At 44.2% G+C, this 14,444-nt stretch overlaps 1 protein-coding gene across 7 annotated transcripts in view; it reads left to right on the top strand.

The window, feature by feature from the left end:
- LOC311142535 (serine/threonine-protein kinase MARK2-like) overlaps positions 1 to 13,088 on the top strand; it is a 36,401-nt gene extending 23,313 nt beyond the window's left edge. For 2 of the 7 annotated variants that reach the window (XM_084178202.1, XM_084178199.1), the window contains 17 exons: positions 1,822 to 1,875; positions 2,312 to 2,360; positions 2,577 to 2,642; positions 2,839 to 2,909; positions 3,004 to 3,060; positions 3,560 to 3,796; positions 3,915 to 4,034; positions 4,195 to 4,333; positions 4,765 to 4,877; positions 4,971 to 5,106; positions 5,286 to 5,437; positions 5,532 to 5,620; positions 6,848 to 6,985; positions 8,295 to 8,558; positions 9,856 to 9,882; positions 11,167 to 11,202; positions 11,584 to 13,088. In XM_084178202.1, coding sequence (XP_084034328.1) covers positions 1,822 to 1,875; positions 2,312 to 2,360; positions 2,577 to 2,642; positions 2,839 to 2,909; positions 3,004 to 3,060; positions 3,560 to 3,796; positions 3,915 to 4,034; positions 4,195 to 4,333; positions 4,765 to 4,877; positions 4,971 to 5,106; positions 5,286 to 5,437; positions 5,532 to 5,620; positions 6,848 to 6,985; positions 8,295 to 8,558; positions 9,856 to 9,882; positions 11,167 to 11,202; positions 11,584 to 12,019 — 2,184 coding nt within the window. In that variant the 3' untranslated portion in view covers positions 12,020 to 13,088. Of the gene's footprint in view, positions 1 to 1,821; positions 1,876 to 2,311; positions 2,361 to 2,576; positions 2,643 to 2,838; positions 2,910 to 3,003; positions 3,061 to 3,559; positions 3,797 to 3,914; positions 4,035 to 4,194; positions 4,334 to 4,764; positions 4,878 to 4,970; positions 5,107 to 5,285; positions 5,438 to 5,531; positions 5,621 to 6,847; positions 6,986 to 8,294; positions 8,559 to 9,855; positions 9,883 to 11,163; positions 11,203 to 11,583 lie in introns of all 7 variants that reach the window. The other 5 variants (XM_084178205.1, XM_084178200.1, XM_084178204.1 and 2 more) reach the window with 4 other exon arrangements.
- The last annotated feature ends 1,356 nt before the right edge of the window (positions 13,089 to 14,444 follow it).

The raw sequence follows: 14,444 nt of genomic DNA, 5'->3' as shown, positions 1-14,444 counted from the left end.
AGACACCTGTCCACAACCTTAAACAGTCACACTCCAAACTCCACTATGGCCAAGACCAAAGAGCTGTCAAAGGACACCAGAAACAAAATTGTAGACCTGCACCAGGCTGGGAAGACTGAATCTGCAATAGGTAAGCAGCTTGGTTTGAAGAAATCAACTGTGGGAGCCATTATTAGGAAATGGAAGACATACAAGACCACTGATAATCTCCCTCGATCTGGGGCTCCACGCAAGATCTCAGCCCGTGGGGTCAAAATGATCACAAGAACGGTGAGCAAAAATCCCAGAACCACACGGGGGGACCTAGTGAATGACCTGCAGAGAGCTGGGACCAAAGTAACAAAGCCTACCATCAGTAACACACTACGCCGCCAGGGACTCAAATCCTGCAGTGCCAGACGTGTCCCCCTGCTTAAGCCAGTACATGTCCAGGCCCGTCTGAAGTTTGCTAGAGTGCATTTGGATGATCCAGAAGAGGATTGGGAGGATGTCATATGGTCAGATGAAACCAAAATAGAACTTTTTGGTAAAAACTCAACTCGTCGTGTTTGGAGGACAAAGAATGCTGAGTTGCATCCAAAGAACACCATACCTACTGTGACGCATGGCGGTGGAAACATCATGCTTTGGGGCTGTTTTTCTGCAAAGGGACCAGGACGACTGATCCGTGTAAAGGAAAGAATGAATTGGGCCATGTATCGTGAGATTTTGAGTGAAAACCTCCTTCCATCAGCAAGGGCATTGAAGATGAAACGTGGCTGGGTCTTTCAGCATGACAATGATCCCAAACACACCGCCCGGGCAACGAAGGAGTGGCTTCGTAAGAAGCATTTCAAGGTCCTGGAGTGGCCTAGCCAGTCTCCAGATCTCAACCCCATAGAAAATATTTGGAGGGAGTTGAAAGTCTGTGTTGCCCAGCGACAGCCCCAAAACATCACTGCTCTAGAGGAGATCTGCATGGAGGAATGGGCCAAAATACCAGCAACAGTGTGTGAACTTTGAAGACTTACAGAAAACGTTTGACCTGTGTCATTGCCAACAAAGGGTATATAACAAAGTATTGAGAAACGTTTGTTATTGACCAAATACTTATTTTCCACCATAATTTGCAAATAAATTCATTAAAAATCCTACAATGTGATTTTCTGGATTTTTTCCCCCTCATTTTGTCTGTCATAGTTGATGAAAATCCTATGATGAAAATTACAGGCCTCTCATCTTTTTAAGTGGGAGAACTTGCACAATTGGTGGCTGACTAAATACTTTTTTTCCCCACTGTATCTGACTTGGAGATAAATGATGCTTAGTTCGATAGGCTACTGAAGGAGAGGGACGCATCAATTTAGTCACAAAATATTAGAGGTGTTTCCAGAGGGAAGAAATACAATTATATGAGTAAAAAAACGTTTAATGTTTGAATTTATTTTCGGACTGATTCATGCTACATTATATATATTTTTTGGGCTCCCATGGACTGAAACACTCGTATCTTGAACATTTGAACCGGGGACCGATGTGTATCAGTGAATCGTTGCATCCCTAGATGTTATCATTGTGTACCTAATGTTGGCAGTGTGGTATCCTAATTCACTTGACCCAAATCACTGAACATTCTGATCTCTCTAGTGTGGATAATTTTGGATCAGCGTGTTGTGAAGTTGTTTGATGTGACATGCTTGGAGTTGGTCATCACATGGAGAAACAAAACCGAGAGCAGTAGAGTGGGGGAAAAGTCCTCATCCATCTCTTTCCACTGGTGGGTGGTATAGCCCAAGTCTGGTACTACTCATGTCTAATTTTTTTTCCCCCCTCCTATAAAAGGTTGCTGTGAAAATCATAGACAAAACACAGCTCAACTCTTCCAGTCTCCAAAAGGTGAGGACAATGAGATGCTGGGTTAATGCCATACGGTTGTTGTTTTGATTTATGTGTTCGGATATCTCTGAAATAGAAAGAATGAAGCTCAAATCAATGAGAAATTGTGACAGAGCACTGCTAATTCACATCCATCCTCTTGAAGTGTCTTCCAGTCCCTAACCCCAATCTTCTCCTGAAGAGGGTAGTTCCCTCTGTAGGGCTTAGGGCAGGATATGGGGGTAATTACAGGAAATTAGACCCAAGTACTTCCTGTAGTGATGGTTTGGGTGGGGTGCCAGTACTCTCTTCAGAAATGTATGCATGAAGACGTGCACACAGTGATTTTCACATAGTCTTGGAGTATAGAGTTAAAATTGTATCAGATAAACTCTGACTTTGTTGCATATAAACTGATTGATCCTATGTTAATGTTTATCTGTTCTCCTGCCCATAGCTGTTTCGTGAAGTGAGGATCATGAAGCTGCTCAATCACCCAAATATCGGTGAGCTTTGTGCTGCCCTCCTTTTAAGATTATCGTCATCCCCAACCAAATGACAGAAACATGTTTCTGTGTTTCTCCTGCCTGCTTATTGATGGAGGCTTCCTGTGTAGAGGTCTTAGTTCAACTTTAGAAAATTGACAACTAAGTTGTGATGGAAGGTGTTGTCTTGATTGAATTGAATGTCTCTCTTGTCTCCTTCTCGTCTTTTCTCTGTAGTAAAGTTATTTGAAGTTATTGAGACAGAGAAGACGCTGTACTTGATCATGGAGTATGCCAGTGGAGGTGAGTAAAGGCACACTCAGTTCAACCTGAAATTCTGTTTTCAGCCTGTAATAACATCAATGCCGAGTCCCAGTTCTGTCTCGCTTTATTCACATACGCTCGGTTCCTCACTCAACCTTTTATCCTCTTTTGTGTTTCTACTGCTTTCTTCAACACTCCCCTGCTTTCTGCCTCCCCCCTCAACCCCTCTCCTCAGGTGAGGTGTTTGATTACCTTGTTGCTCACGGGAGAATGAAAGAGAAAGAGGCCAGAGCCAAATTTAGACAGGTGAGACACTGTCTGCTGGTTTCATTTCCTGTTATTGACATTACTGTTTAAAAGGGAATGGTCAACCTAGCTGTTGCTCCTTGTCTTGTTACAGATAGTGTCAGCGGTACAGTACTGCCACCAGAAGTGCATCGTACACAGAGACCTAAAGGTGAGGATAGACAAGAAATGGGGAAGTGTTTTGATGTGTGTGTGTGTGATGTAGAGAAAGAGATGGATCCATTTGTGACATATCAAGATTATTACATTATGAAATGTATAAAAACATTCCTTACCCCCAGGATACATCAACTGGTGACTATCCGGGAGAATTAAGAAAAAGGAGCACTCTGTTGCTGCGTAAATCTGATCTTACGTAAGCCTATTTGTTTGTTTGTTTGTCCCGTCAATAAATCGATCAGATTTACGCAGCAACAGAGTGCTCCTTTTTCTTAATTCTCTTAATGTTTTTATGCATTTCATAATGTAATAATATTGATATGTCACAAATGGATCCATCTCTTTCTCTACATTACACACACACACATCAAAACGGGGCTGAAGTGCGTTTGAGTACACCTTTTGTCCCCCATTATGAATTACATGTTGGTGTTCTTTAAATTTTTTTACAGAACTTGTATCAATAATAAATGCTCTCTTTCTCTCTTCAGGCAGAGAACCTACTCCTAGATGCTGACATGAACATCAAGATAGCAGACTTTGGTTTCAGTAATGAGTTCACCATGGGGAACAAGCTGGACACGTTCTGTGGCTCTCCTCCCTACGCCGCCCCGGAGCTGTTCCAGGGGAAGAAATATGACGGGCCCGAGGTGGACGTCTGGAGCCTGGGGGTCATCCTCTACACACTGGTCAGCGGATCCCTGCCTTTCGACGGACAGAACCTAAAGGTGGGCAGGGAACTGTGGAAGTGAAGGAGGAAGGGATACATGGAAAACAAGTGATGTTCTTGAATACCTACCCACACCTCACTTTAATCCTTGTCTGTTGTGCTTGTCTTCCCTTTAGGAGCTGCGCGAACGGGTTTTGCGGGGGAAGTATAGGATTCCCTTCTACATGTCAACAGACTGCGAGAACCTGCTCAAAAAGTTCCTAATTCTCAACCCAACCAAGAGGGGCAGCCTGGAGGTTAATAGTACCTCACCTAGCCACTGCCATTGCCTCCACTGGATACAAACAAAAATTGTGTGGAGACAATTCTAACAGCTGACTGTTAGTGCTTTGTTTTTTATCCACCTCCCTTTCCCCATTAACCCCAAGTCTCCGTCCTCTCTCTGCTTGTGTCCAGCAGCAGATCATGAAGGACCGCTGGATGAATGTAGGTCATGAGGAGGAGGAGCTGAAGCCCTTCATCGAGCCCCAGCCAGACTACAAGGACCCCAAGAGGACAGGTCAGCACCCCGACCGAGCGGGGGGGTGGAAGAGAGGTGGGGCAGGCGTCTGGTGGATGAGCTGGTGGCAGCAGAGGGGTTACTGGGGAGGGGGTTGGAGGTCACCCTAATTGGGGGAGGGCCCCTCTATCTGAAGATAGTCTTATTTTACGTGCCATGTTAGTCTTAGTATGCCCACCTCTGTGTGTTGCTTAACATGCCCTTTGCTGTGTTGGCATGTGCCTACATGTTTAGTAAAACTAAATGCTATACTTTTTGTTAGACTCAAATTATATGCCTGTATGTTCTAGCTATTTTGTGTGTGGAATCATGTACCTGTGTATGTGTTTGTTAGTTAGAGAATTAGGGATATGTTGCTCTCTGTAGTATGCTACACGTGTGTTAATGGTGTCCTATGCATGTGTGTGTAATGTACTTCTGTCCTTGATGTGGTTGTAAGGTTGACCTTTTTTCTCCATTCTGTCTAGATATCATGTTGCAGATGGGCTACTCTGCAGAGGAGATCCAGGACTCGCTCGTCAACCAAAAATACAATGAAGTCATGGCCACATATCTATTACTGGATTATAGGAACTCGGAGGTACAACGTGTATACACTCACATCTGTAGCAGCAAACAGTGTCCTACTCCTGTCATGGTAATATTATTCACCATCCCTCCTCTTCCCTCTCAGATGGATGAATGCATCAGCCTATCAATGACACCCCGCCCAGGAAGTGACCTCACAAACAGCAATTCCCAATCCCCTTCTCACAAGGTACAGCGCAGTACCTCATCCAATCAGAAGCCCCGGAGAGCAACAGATGCAGGTAGGAAGCTGTTTGGGTTGACGAGGATACAGCAGATGTACTACTATTTTGGACAAATGCTCTTATTTTGGTCTGTCTCAACTATTTATATCTCTTTGTATTGATCTCATTCTGTCTGTCTTTGCGTCTCTGTCCCACTCTTTCCGTTCTTCTGTTGTCGCTTTTGTTCTTTTTCCCAGGTTCTTCTGCTTCCAAGCGTTCCCAGGGCGACAACAAGCACACAGCAGAGGATTATGGGAGGAAAGGTTCTGGCACTGGCAGCTCCACTAAAGTTCCTCCCAGTCCCTTAGCTACAGCAGATCGTAAGAGGAGCACCCCGACCCCCTCCACCGTGAGTAGACTTATTCTTCTACATTTCTGCCACTCCAGGGTTGATGGCATGTACACTACTGTACTCAACATCATTTCCTCTATCGGTCATACAGAACAGCATCCTGTCCACTGGTACGAGTCGCAGTCGAAACTCGCCAGTCCCAGAGAGAGCCACACTTGGGGTCCAGAACGGAATGGACAGGTACACACAAGCACCCCCGCACGTGTGCGCACACAATATTCTCACACACACTCTCTCACTTGGCAGCAGAGCTCTGGTTTTGGGGCTAGTCACGTGTCTAGATGGCAGTGTTTACAAGCAGTGGCCAGTGGATTTAACACAGAGCAGCTGGCAGCTGGATTCCCAGTGTACACACACAGTCACACATACACATTCACACGGGAGCAGAGTTTTGAAATCTTTGATAATGGATTAGTGACACCTGCTAAAATGTATGAAAGACTATGAATGTACTCAAGACCAGCTTACTCACAAAGTAACACACTGCATCCGTAATCAACTGAAACAATAATCATTTCTTGGAACTCTCTCACACACAAAAACATGGCAAGATAAGTTTGCTTACGCTGACCCTTGTTTTATATTTGACTATTTTCTGACAATTTCCTTCACTGTAAAACGTGAAGGAGTAGAAAGCCAGGTTTAGGTGTAGAATCTGGGGCCTCAGAAACACAGACACACTTTACAGTATTCAACAGATTGACCCTGATAGTCAGAGCTCACTCCTTAATCTGGGATTTATGATGCTGGCTGCTTTTATATGCAGGTTACTTCCAGGCACAAAAAAGGCAAAATGCAGAGGGAAAGTGTTTTAAAGAACATGTTCTGTGTGGGAGAGGGGGAGCAGCGTTGCCAACAGCATGTGACTCAGACATGTTTGCTTGAAAGAGATGATGCGAGGACAAACTGACGGTGTGTGGTCAGCACTAGCCCTGCTACACAACTATTGGTTGAACACACTAGCACACATTCTCCTTACTGACAAAACTGCCCTTTCACACAATGTTATGTCAAATATGCCTTTTTCATTTAGTAGGGGGTTATAACTTTTCACATTTTCCCCATTTTAATGCATTTGATTCCTTTATGCATTTTTAAGCCACTTTTTCTTTCCTCAAACTTCTTCTGTTCTGACAGTTTCTCTCTCCATTTCCATCTCTTCCTTGGGGTGCAATGCTTCCCAGAAATAATGCAGTCTTTCTTTAAGCTCCCAAATGAAAGCTGTGATGTATAGTCATCCAATACAAATTGGCATTATTTGAGATACTGTGTTGTCTGTGTTGATGTTTTCCTCCCTCCTCAGTGTCCCCTGCTTCCTCCCCAGTTCTAACCTTGATTACCCCATGACCCTCTTCCACCCCTCACGGGGGACGGTCGGCACGGGGTATATTCATTTCTCTCCCCCAGCCTGACCACCCCAGGGTCCCGCGCCTCCACAGCCTCGGCAGCCGCCGTCCTTTCTTCCTCCTCCCGCCCCCGACACCACAAGTCCCTGTCCACCTCTGCCCACCCCACCCCCTCAGACATCCACGCACACCGGCCCAGGCAAGTGTCACCAGAGAGGGGAACACAAGGACAGCCACTCGTCAGCAGAGAGAGTAGAGTGGATGTGAAAGGGTTTGGGTTAGATGGTCCCTGGTGGCAGTTCTCAGCATTGGGTATTCAACATCGACAAAATAGGTAGAGAAAGATCAGATGTAGGGATTAAAAGGGTAGCAATATTGCTGGAAGGGCAACATCGAAACACCCCACTTTTCTCTATCTGCCACTTTTCCCCACCCCCTGAAACTCACCCTACAAGCACCCCACCTCTTTGCGAAATACCTTTCTCCCCAACACCACTGTCCTTATCCAACCAGTCCTACCACTAATATTGCACTAGAAAGCCAGAACCTGCCAACCTGTGGTTCATGTGTTCCTGTAAACCATCAGTTACACATCAAACACCATCACACTTTGAACATGGCTTGGCGGTGCCATTATGTTTTTGCCTGAGCCGGAAGGAACTCTCTCAGCTCCTAGCTGGTGTGCATTGCTGTCATGTAATCCCTTGTAATACCTCCTGCAACTCCCTGTCCATACAAAATCTGACATCTCATGGGCCATGCACATTGTAAAAAAGAAAGAGTCCTAGTGAACGTGCTATAATGCTGGGACGTCATTCACTTATCAATTGGTTAACATGTAAATCCACTATCACTAAATAGTTTCGCTATAACCTCTGCCACTATGACAATGTGTGTGGTCCAGGACATAATCAACAGTATCACAGCTCCATGCCCCTTCCCCAACCTTTCCTTTCCTTCTTTGTAGTGATGCTGCATTCGTTGTTACCCTGTTAGCTGATCTTACTGTGCCCTGCTGATTATGTGATTAATGCAGTGTGCCTACGATTTATCACTCCACAAGGCTTCACTGGCCTCACATTCCAAGTCTTTAGTTTATACCTGCTGCCCATGGTGGGTCACAAGGCTGTAATCGTTTTCTTGGCAATATGTTCTACTAGGCTTCATCTTTCAAGATTAAAGTCAATCATGGTGGATTTTGCTGAGTGGATGGCACGGTTAGGGTGCATGTTGTAGCCTAATAGAAGGAACTACATTTTTGTACACATTCCGTTTGCAAACTGCTTAATCAGTCTTGCTTACAACTGTGGCATTTGTATAGACATTATATGCTTTTCATTCACTGAACTTTTGTTTCACTATCTGAAGCTCCGTTGTGTTTTTATCATACATTCTTTGTGGGAAATAGCTTCAGCAGTTGGGGAAACACGTTGATGTGCTGGTGATAATGAAATCTATAAATGACTCTCCTCTGCCTACTCATTCTACTTACAAAACTATCAAAACAGCACTGCCCCTCTGAGAGTACCAGTGGCGTCTCCCTCTGCCCACAACATCAGCAGTTCCACGGTGACGGACCGATCCAACTTCCCCAGAAATGTGGCCACCAGAAGCACTTTCAGTGCCGGGCAGCAGAGGGCGACACGGGACCAGCATGCCTCCACCTACAATGGTCCCCCAGCATCCCCCTCCCTTTCCTATGGGAACAGCCAGGCTCGAAGAGTGGGGGGCACTGGTATCTTCAGCAAGTTCACATCTAAATTTGTGCGCAGGTGAGAGAATGGGGGAATGGGGATCTGCTATGATGGGAAAGATGCTCTTAGTGTTGAATCCAATGATGTGATTTTCTGTTATGCTGATCACATCCTGGTGTTAAACGTCTTGCCTTAAGTGAATGAGAGTGAGAATTACAGTGAGGTATTCATGTTTGTGCATTGTGATTTTTGGACTGTTCGTTCTTAACTTTTGTGTGTCCCTGTGATGTTTAAAAAAAAATCTGGCCATAATGTTATTGTGCTCACAATACGCTTGACTACAAGTGCTCCCCTCTTTTAGGTTGAGTTGGTTTGGAGCTGTGCATATTTCTGTGCTGGTGGTCAGTTGCCACACATGTAGTTGGAGCAGCTAGGGAAGTTACTCTGTGTGGAAATACCTTCAAATACAAATCAGAGTATCTTGCTGTAGTTTAATTGTTTTATTGATGAATTGTACATCACGAATTAAGGCATTATACACACTGTACAAAACATTAAGAACACCTTCCTAATATTGAGTTGCACCCCCCCTTTGCCCTCAGAACAGCCTCAATTAGTTAGGGCATGGACTCTACAAGGTGTCGAAAGCGTTCCACAGGGATGCTGGCCCATGTTGACTCCAGCGTTTCACAGTTGTCAAGTTGGCTGGATGTCCTTTGGGTGGTGGACCATTCTTGATAAACACGGGAAACTGTTGATTATGAAAAACCCAGCAGCGTTTCAGTTCTTGACACAAACCGGTGCGCCTGGCACTTACTACCATCCCCCTTTCAAAGGCGCTTAAATCTTTTGTCTTGCCCATTCACCCTCTGAATGGCACACATACACAATCCAGGTCTCAATTGTCTCAAGGCTTGAAAATCCTTATTGAACCCATCTCCTCCCCTTTATCGACACTGATTTGAAGTGGATTTAACAAGTGACATCAATAAGGAATCATAGCTTTCACCTGGTAAGTCTGTCATGGAAAGAGTAGGTGTTCTTACTGTTTTGTACACAGTGTAACTATATCATAATTGGCATGCGTGTCTCCCTTCCAGTGCTAACGTTAGTCCTAATCCGAGTCCATTGTTCATGTAACAGCTCTGCCCTTAACATCCTGAATAATATGGTAACGTCAGGCTACATTAACAGCCATTTAGTGACAACCTGTTTGGCTTAAGCAGCTCACCTCCTGAGGGACACCAGGGGAGTATTAATCTCTTTCAGTTGACTGACATGCACATGACATGTATAACAGATCTGCTGTGGTTTGTTTTGCGCACGTTTGTGTACATACAATTTTCTTTTTCTTCCCCCCTCCCCTTTTTTGTAGAAATCTCTCATTCAGATTCCCCAGAAGGTAGGCAAAAATAACCACACCCTTGAGTTTTTCTCAAAACTATTACCCGGTGTCATCTCTCTCTGTGAGGCTATTTTATGTATCATGACCATTTTTTAAATACAGATTTATTTTTGTAACGATTAGCCATTTATACTAACTCGCCCTGCACTCTCCATCGCCTGATACACCATCGTCTGCTGCTCTCTTCATCCCTTTCTGCTTTCCCTCATCCCCATTGACTTTTGTCTCCGTCAGTGTTAAGTGTTGCCCTGTGGGTCCTTGGCCAAGTGAATAGAAAACCCCCAGTCTGTGATCATGCCATGCTACCCAGTGTGCATAAAGCTTAGAATACAGAGAAATGGTGATTGTTGAGAAGAACCCGTATTCTTCTGGATTTGTACACACTCTTTACTGCTAGTGTCACCTACCCGTATTGTGGGAAGGCTTTCAACATTACATGCTCAGACAGGAGTAGGAATTATTTCTGTTGATTTTGAAAATGTAATGTCACTGTTATTTTGGGGGGGACATCTCCTACCTTTCTTTTGTCTGATACCAGGCCTGGCCTGAAGTTTGCACTAAACAACCTCATATTTCAGCAACGTCCTGCTGTTTCTTTTTCTTAAAACTTGGCTTATTTTAGTTTTTCTATTTCGAATGAGTTCCCTGAAGAGTCATTGGAGCCGTATATTTCTTGGCTCTAATATGATATTCTCAGCAACAACTCAAAAATGAGTGATGAAGATTGAATGTTTTGACATTCAAGGGGTGCATGTATTTGAAGTCATATAATTGTGGTGGGCACAGACATAAGGATGTTGGGCACCTTGGGAAACTGAGAACAGGTCCGCAGAATGCCTGCATATGCATCTGACCGATGCTGTTTATTATTTTATTCTTATTGATGCCTTGCTGTGGGAGTTTGAGGAGAGGGGTTATTGGATGGTGGTGATGGGACTTATTAACATAACAAAGATGTGATCTCTGACTGTTCATTCCAGTTACAACAGTAAAAAATACAACAGTATCCATGGATTGTGTGATTCCACTTTGGGGTTGGGGGGTGATAATCATTTAGTAGAGATACCTAGTTTTCTCATATAGCTCCCTAAAATGTAGTAGAGCTCACATTAATTAAATCTATGGATACATACAGTATAATTTCTAAAAAGAAATACTATAGAATCTGGAATTGGAAGGTGCAGGGGTTGCAATGGGAGTTGATGGTGTTTGTTCTAACCTGGTAATAAAGTCTAATTGGAATTTGGGGAGACTAAACTTGTGCCGATTTTCTTTGAGGAGCCCGTATGAGGGAGAGGGTCGAGATGAGGCCAGCAGGTGAGGACTACGATAGTGACAATTTGATCAATCTGTTGATTCAGTGAAAAAATGTCAATCAAATAATCATTAGATGAATTGATTTAGGTGGTGTAAAGAATAGCATGCTGATATATATGATCAGTAAAGCTCCTTCGGTTTTGACAATGTAAGCATTGATCTTTTAATAACAGAAAGAGACGCATGTATTCTGCTGCTCAGTGAAGCATCCATGTAAATGCACAGCTTAAATGTTTCATGCTCATGCTGTCATTGGTTCCCCCTGTGATTGAATGCATTGTTAACCAGCCCGTAACATTGCTGTTTTGTCTGTTTCCCCATTCTTTCTGTCCTTGCCTTTTATGATATTACTCTCCTTTCCTACTTTCTTTCCCAACTCAGACCCATGTTGACCACTGCTGAGAAGCTAGAGAAGGGCACCCTGGGCTCTGCAGGAGATGAGAAGAAGGACTCCCTGTCCTCCACCTCTACGGTGCCCAGCACCACGACCCCAGGCCTGACCTCCAAGGACAACAAGCCCCGCTCACTGCGCTTCACCTGGAGCATGAAGACCACCTCCTCCATGGAGCCCAACGAGATGATGAAGGAGATCCGGAAGGTTCTGGACTCCAACAGCTGCCAGTATGAGCTGCGAGAGCGCTACATGCTGCTGTGTGTGTCTGGGACTCCCGCCCGTGACGACTTTGTCGAGTGGGAGATGGAGGTGTGCAAGCTGCCCCGCCTCTCCCTTAACGGGGTTCGCTTTAAGCGCATTTCTGGCACATCCATTGCCTTCAAGAACATTGCCTCCAAGGTTGCCAATGAGCTCAAACTGTGAGCTTTTGGAAGAGGAGTAGTGATGAAAGCAAGGAGGGGGATGGAGACAGACTGGAGCACAAAGGCAAAAAGGCTGAACTTTGAGACTGAACTGAGAGCTTTTGAGATGAAGGCAAAGGAGCATGGAGAGACTTTGTGGGTGGGTGGGTGGGTCGGGGGGCAAAGTGGCTAGGGGAGGTTGTGTGTGTATAGACCTTTTTGAGGAGATTGTTAATTTTCTTGGGAGGGGATGTTCTTTTCGGTTTGGGGTTTCTGTCCCCTCTCCCTCCCCTCTGACTTTTCTGTTGTCTTCTGAGACAGTTTTGTTTCTCTTAAACCTCACAATCATCTTTTTCTTAAATACATTTATTGACGGAAAATATGAAAGGAAATTAGTTAAAAAGTAATGAACTGATTGTAGGTTCTTATTTTTATTTTGAGCCCAAAATGACCCTGGACTCTGCCAGCTGTAACCCTCAGGCCTTTCTCCCTCGCTTATCCTGCACCAAGCCCAATCTATGGTCTAAGCACCATGTTACTGTACTTGAGCATCTTGCCCCCATTTTCAGCTATCTTTTTTGAACAGATGAAGAGAGCTGCAGTTTGACACTGAATGTACAACATGATTAGACAGATATATCTGAGGTACAACGCATATTCACTACAGCTGTAAATTGGTTTTCACATCATGTTCTAATTCTGATCAGCTAATGACAGCTGCACAAGGTTCCTGTTTCCGTGTGGTGGTTCAGAAAGCTTCTGCCATTTTTACATCACAGTACAGTGTCTTACTTGAGGCTACCATGGAAGTGCAGACTTGAACTCTTTGCGCTCTGATTGCGAGCCTTCACCTTCCTGCACCCCAAGCCCCTTCAATTAGTTTAATTTTTTTTTAAATTTTTTACAGCAGGGGTAATTTATCTGATGAAATAATTAAGGGCCAATTGATAATTATTGGTGGATTGTAATGTAATTAAGAGTTGCTGGTTGGTTTCAATGTGCTGCACTGGAATGTCTGAGTTCCCTTGCCTTTCTCTGGAGAAAATAATTATTAATATTGTTATTATAAGAATAAACAAAGTTGGATGATTTCTTTGTTTGTGCTCTTCAGTTTTGTTATCTGTTATAGAAGCCCACTTAATATACCCATATATTGCTGACGAATTAAGAAAATGCAGAACAATTTCACTAGCTTGAGTGAGACTCATTATTTTCCCCATATTGCAGATATACTACTACTGATATAGTACTGTATACAGTGCATTCGGAAAGTATTCAGACCTCTTGACTTTTTCCACATTCTGTTACGTTCCAGCCTTGTTCTAAAATTGATTAAATTGCTTTTTCCCCTCATTTAATCTACAGTCGTGGTCAAAAGTTTTGAGAATGACACAAGTATTGGTCTTCACAAAGTTGGCTGCTTCAGTGTTATGAGATATTTTTGTCAGATGTTACTATGGTATACTGAAATATAATTACAAGCATTCCATAAGTGTAAAAGGCTTTAATTGACAATAACATTAAGTTTATGCAAAGAGTCAATATTTGCAGTGTTGACCTCTGCAATCCGCCCTGGCATGCTGTCAATTAACTTATGGGCCACATCCTGACTGATGGCAGCCCATTCTTGCATAATCAATGCTTGGAGTTTGTCATAATTTGTGGGTTTTTGTTTGTCCACAAGTTCTCAATGGGATTAAGGTCTGTGTAGTTTCCTGGCCATGGACCCAAAATGTCGATGTTTTGTTCCCTGAGCCACTTAGTTATCACTTTTGCCTTATGGCAAGGTGCTCCATCATGCTGGAAAGGGAATTGGTCGTCACCAAACTGTTCTTGGCTGGTTGGGAGAAGTTGCTCTCGGAGGATGTGTTGGTACCATTCTTTATTCATGGCTGTGTTTTTAGGCAAACTTGTGAGTGAGCCCACTCCCTTGGCTGAGAAGCAACCCCACACATGAATGGTCTCAGGATGCTTCACTGTTTGCATGACACAGGACTGATGGTAGCGCTCACCTTGTCTTCTCCGGGCAAAGTGTTTTCCGGGTTCCCCAAACAATCGGAAAGGGGATTCATCAGAGAAAATGACTTTACCCCAGTCCTCAGCAGTCCAATCCCTGTACCTTTTGCAGAATATCAGTCTGTCCCTGATGTTTTTCCTGGAGAGAAGTGGGTTCTTTGCTGCCCTTCTTGACACCAGGCCATCCTCCAAAAGTATTCGCCTCACTGTGCGTGCAGATGCACTCACACCTGCCTGCTGCCATTCCTGAGCAAGCTCTGCACTGGTGGTGCCCCGATCCCGCAGCTGAATCAACTTTAGGAGACGGTCCTGGTGCTTGCTGGACTTTCTTGGGCGCCCTGACGCCTTATTCACAACAATTTAACCTCTCTCCTTGAAGTTCTTGATGATCCGAAGAATGGTTGATTTAGGTGCAATCTTACTAGCAGCAA

Source organism: Coregonus lavaretus, assembly GCF_964263955.1.
Source record: "Coregonus lavaretus genome assembly, chromosome: 15".
NCBI lineage: Eukaryota > Metazoa > Chordata > Actinopteri > Salmoniformes > Salmonidae > Coregonus > Coregonus lavaretus.
The sequence above is the reverse complement of the archived record's forward strand: the minus strand, read 5'-3'. Positions and strand labels throughout refer to the sequence as shown.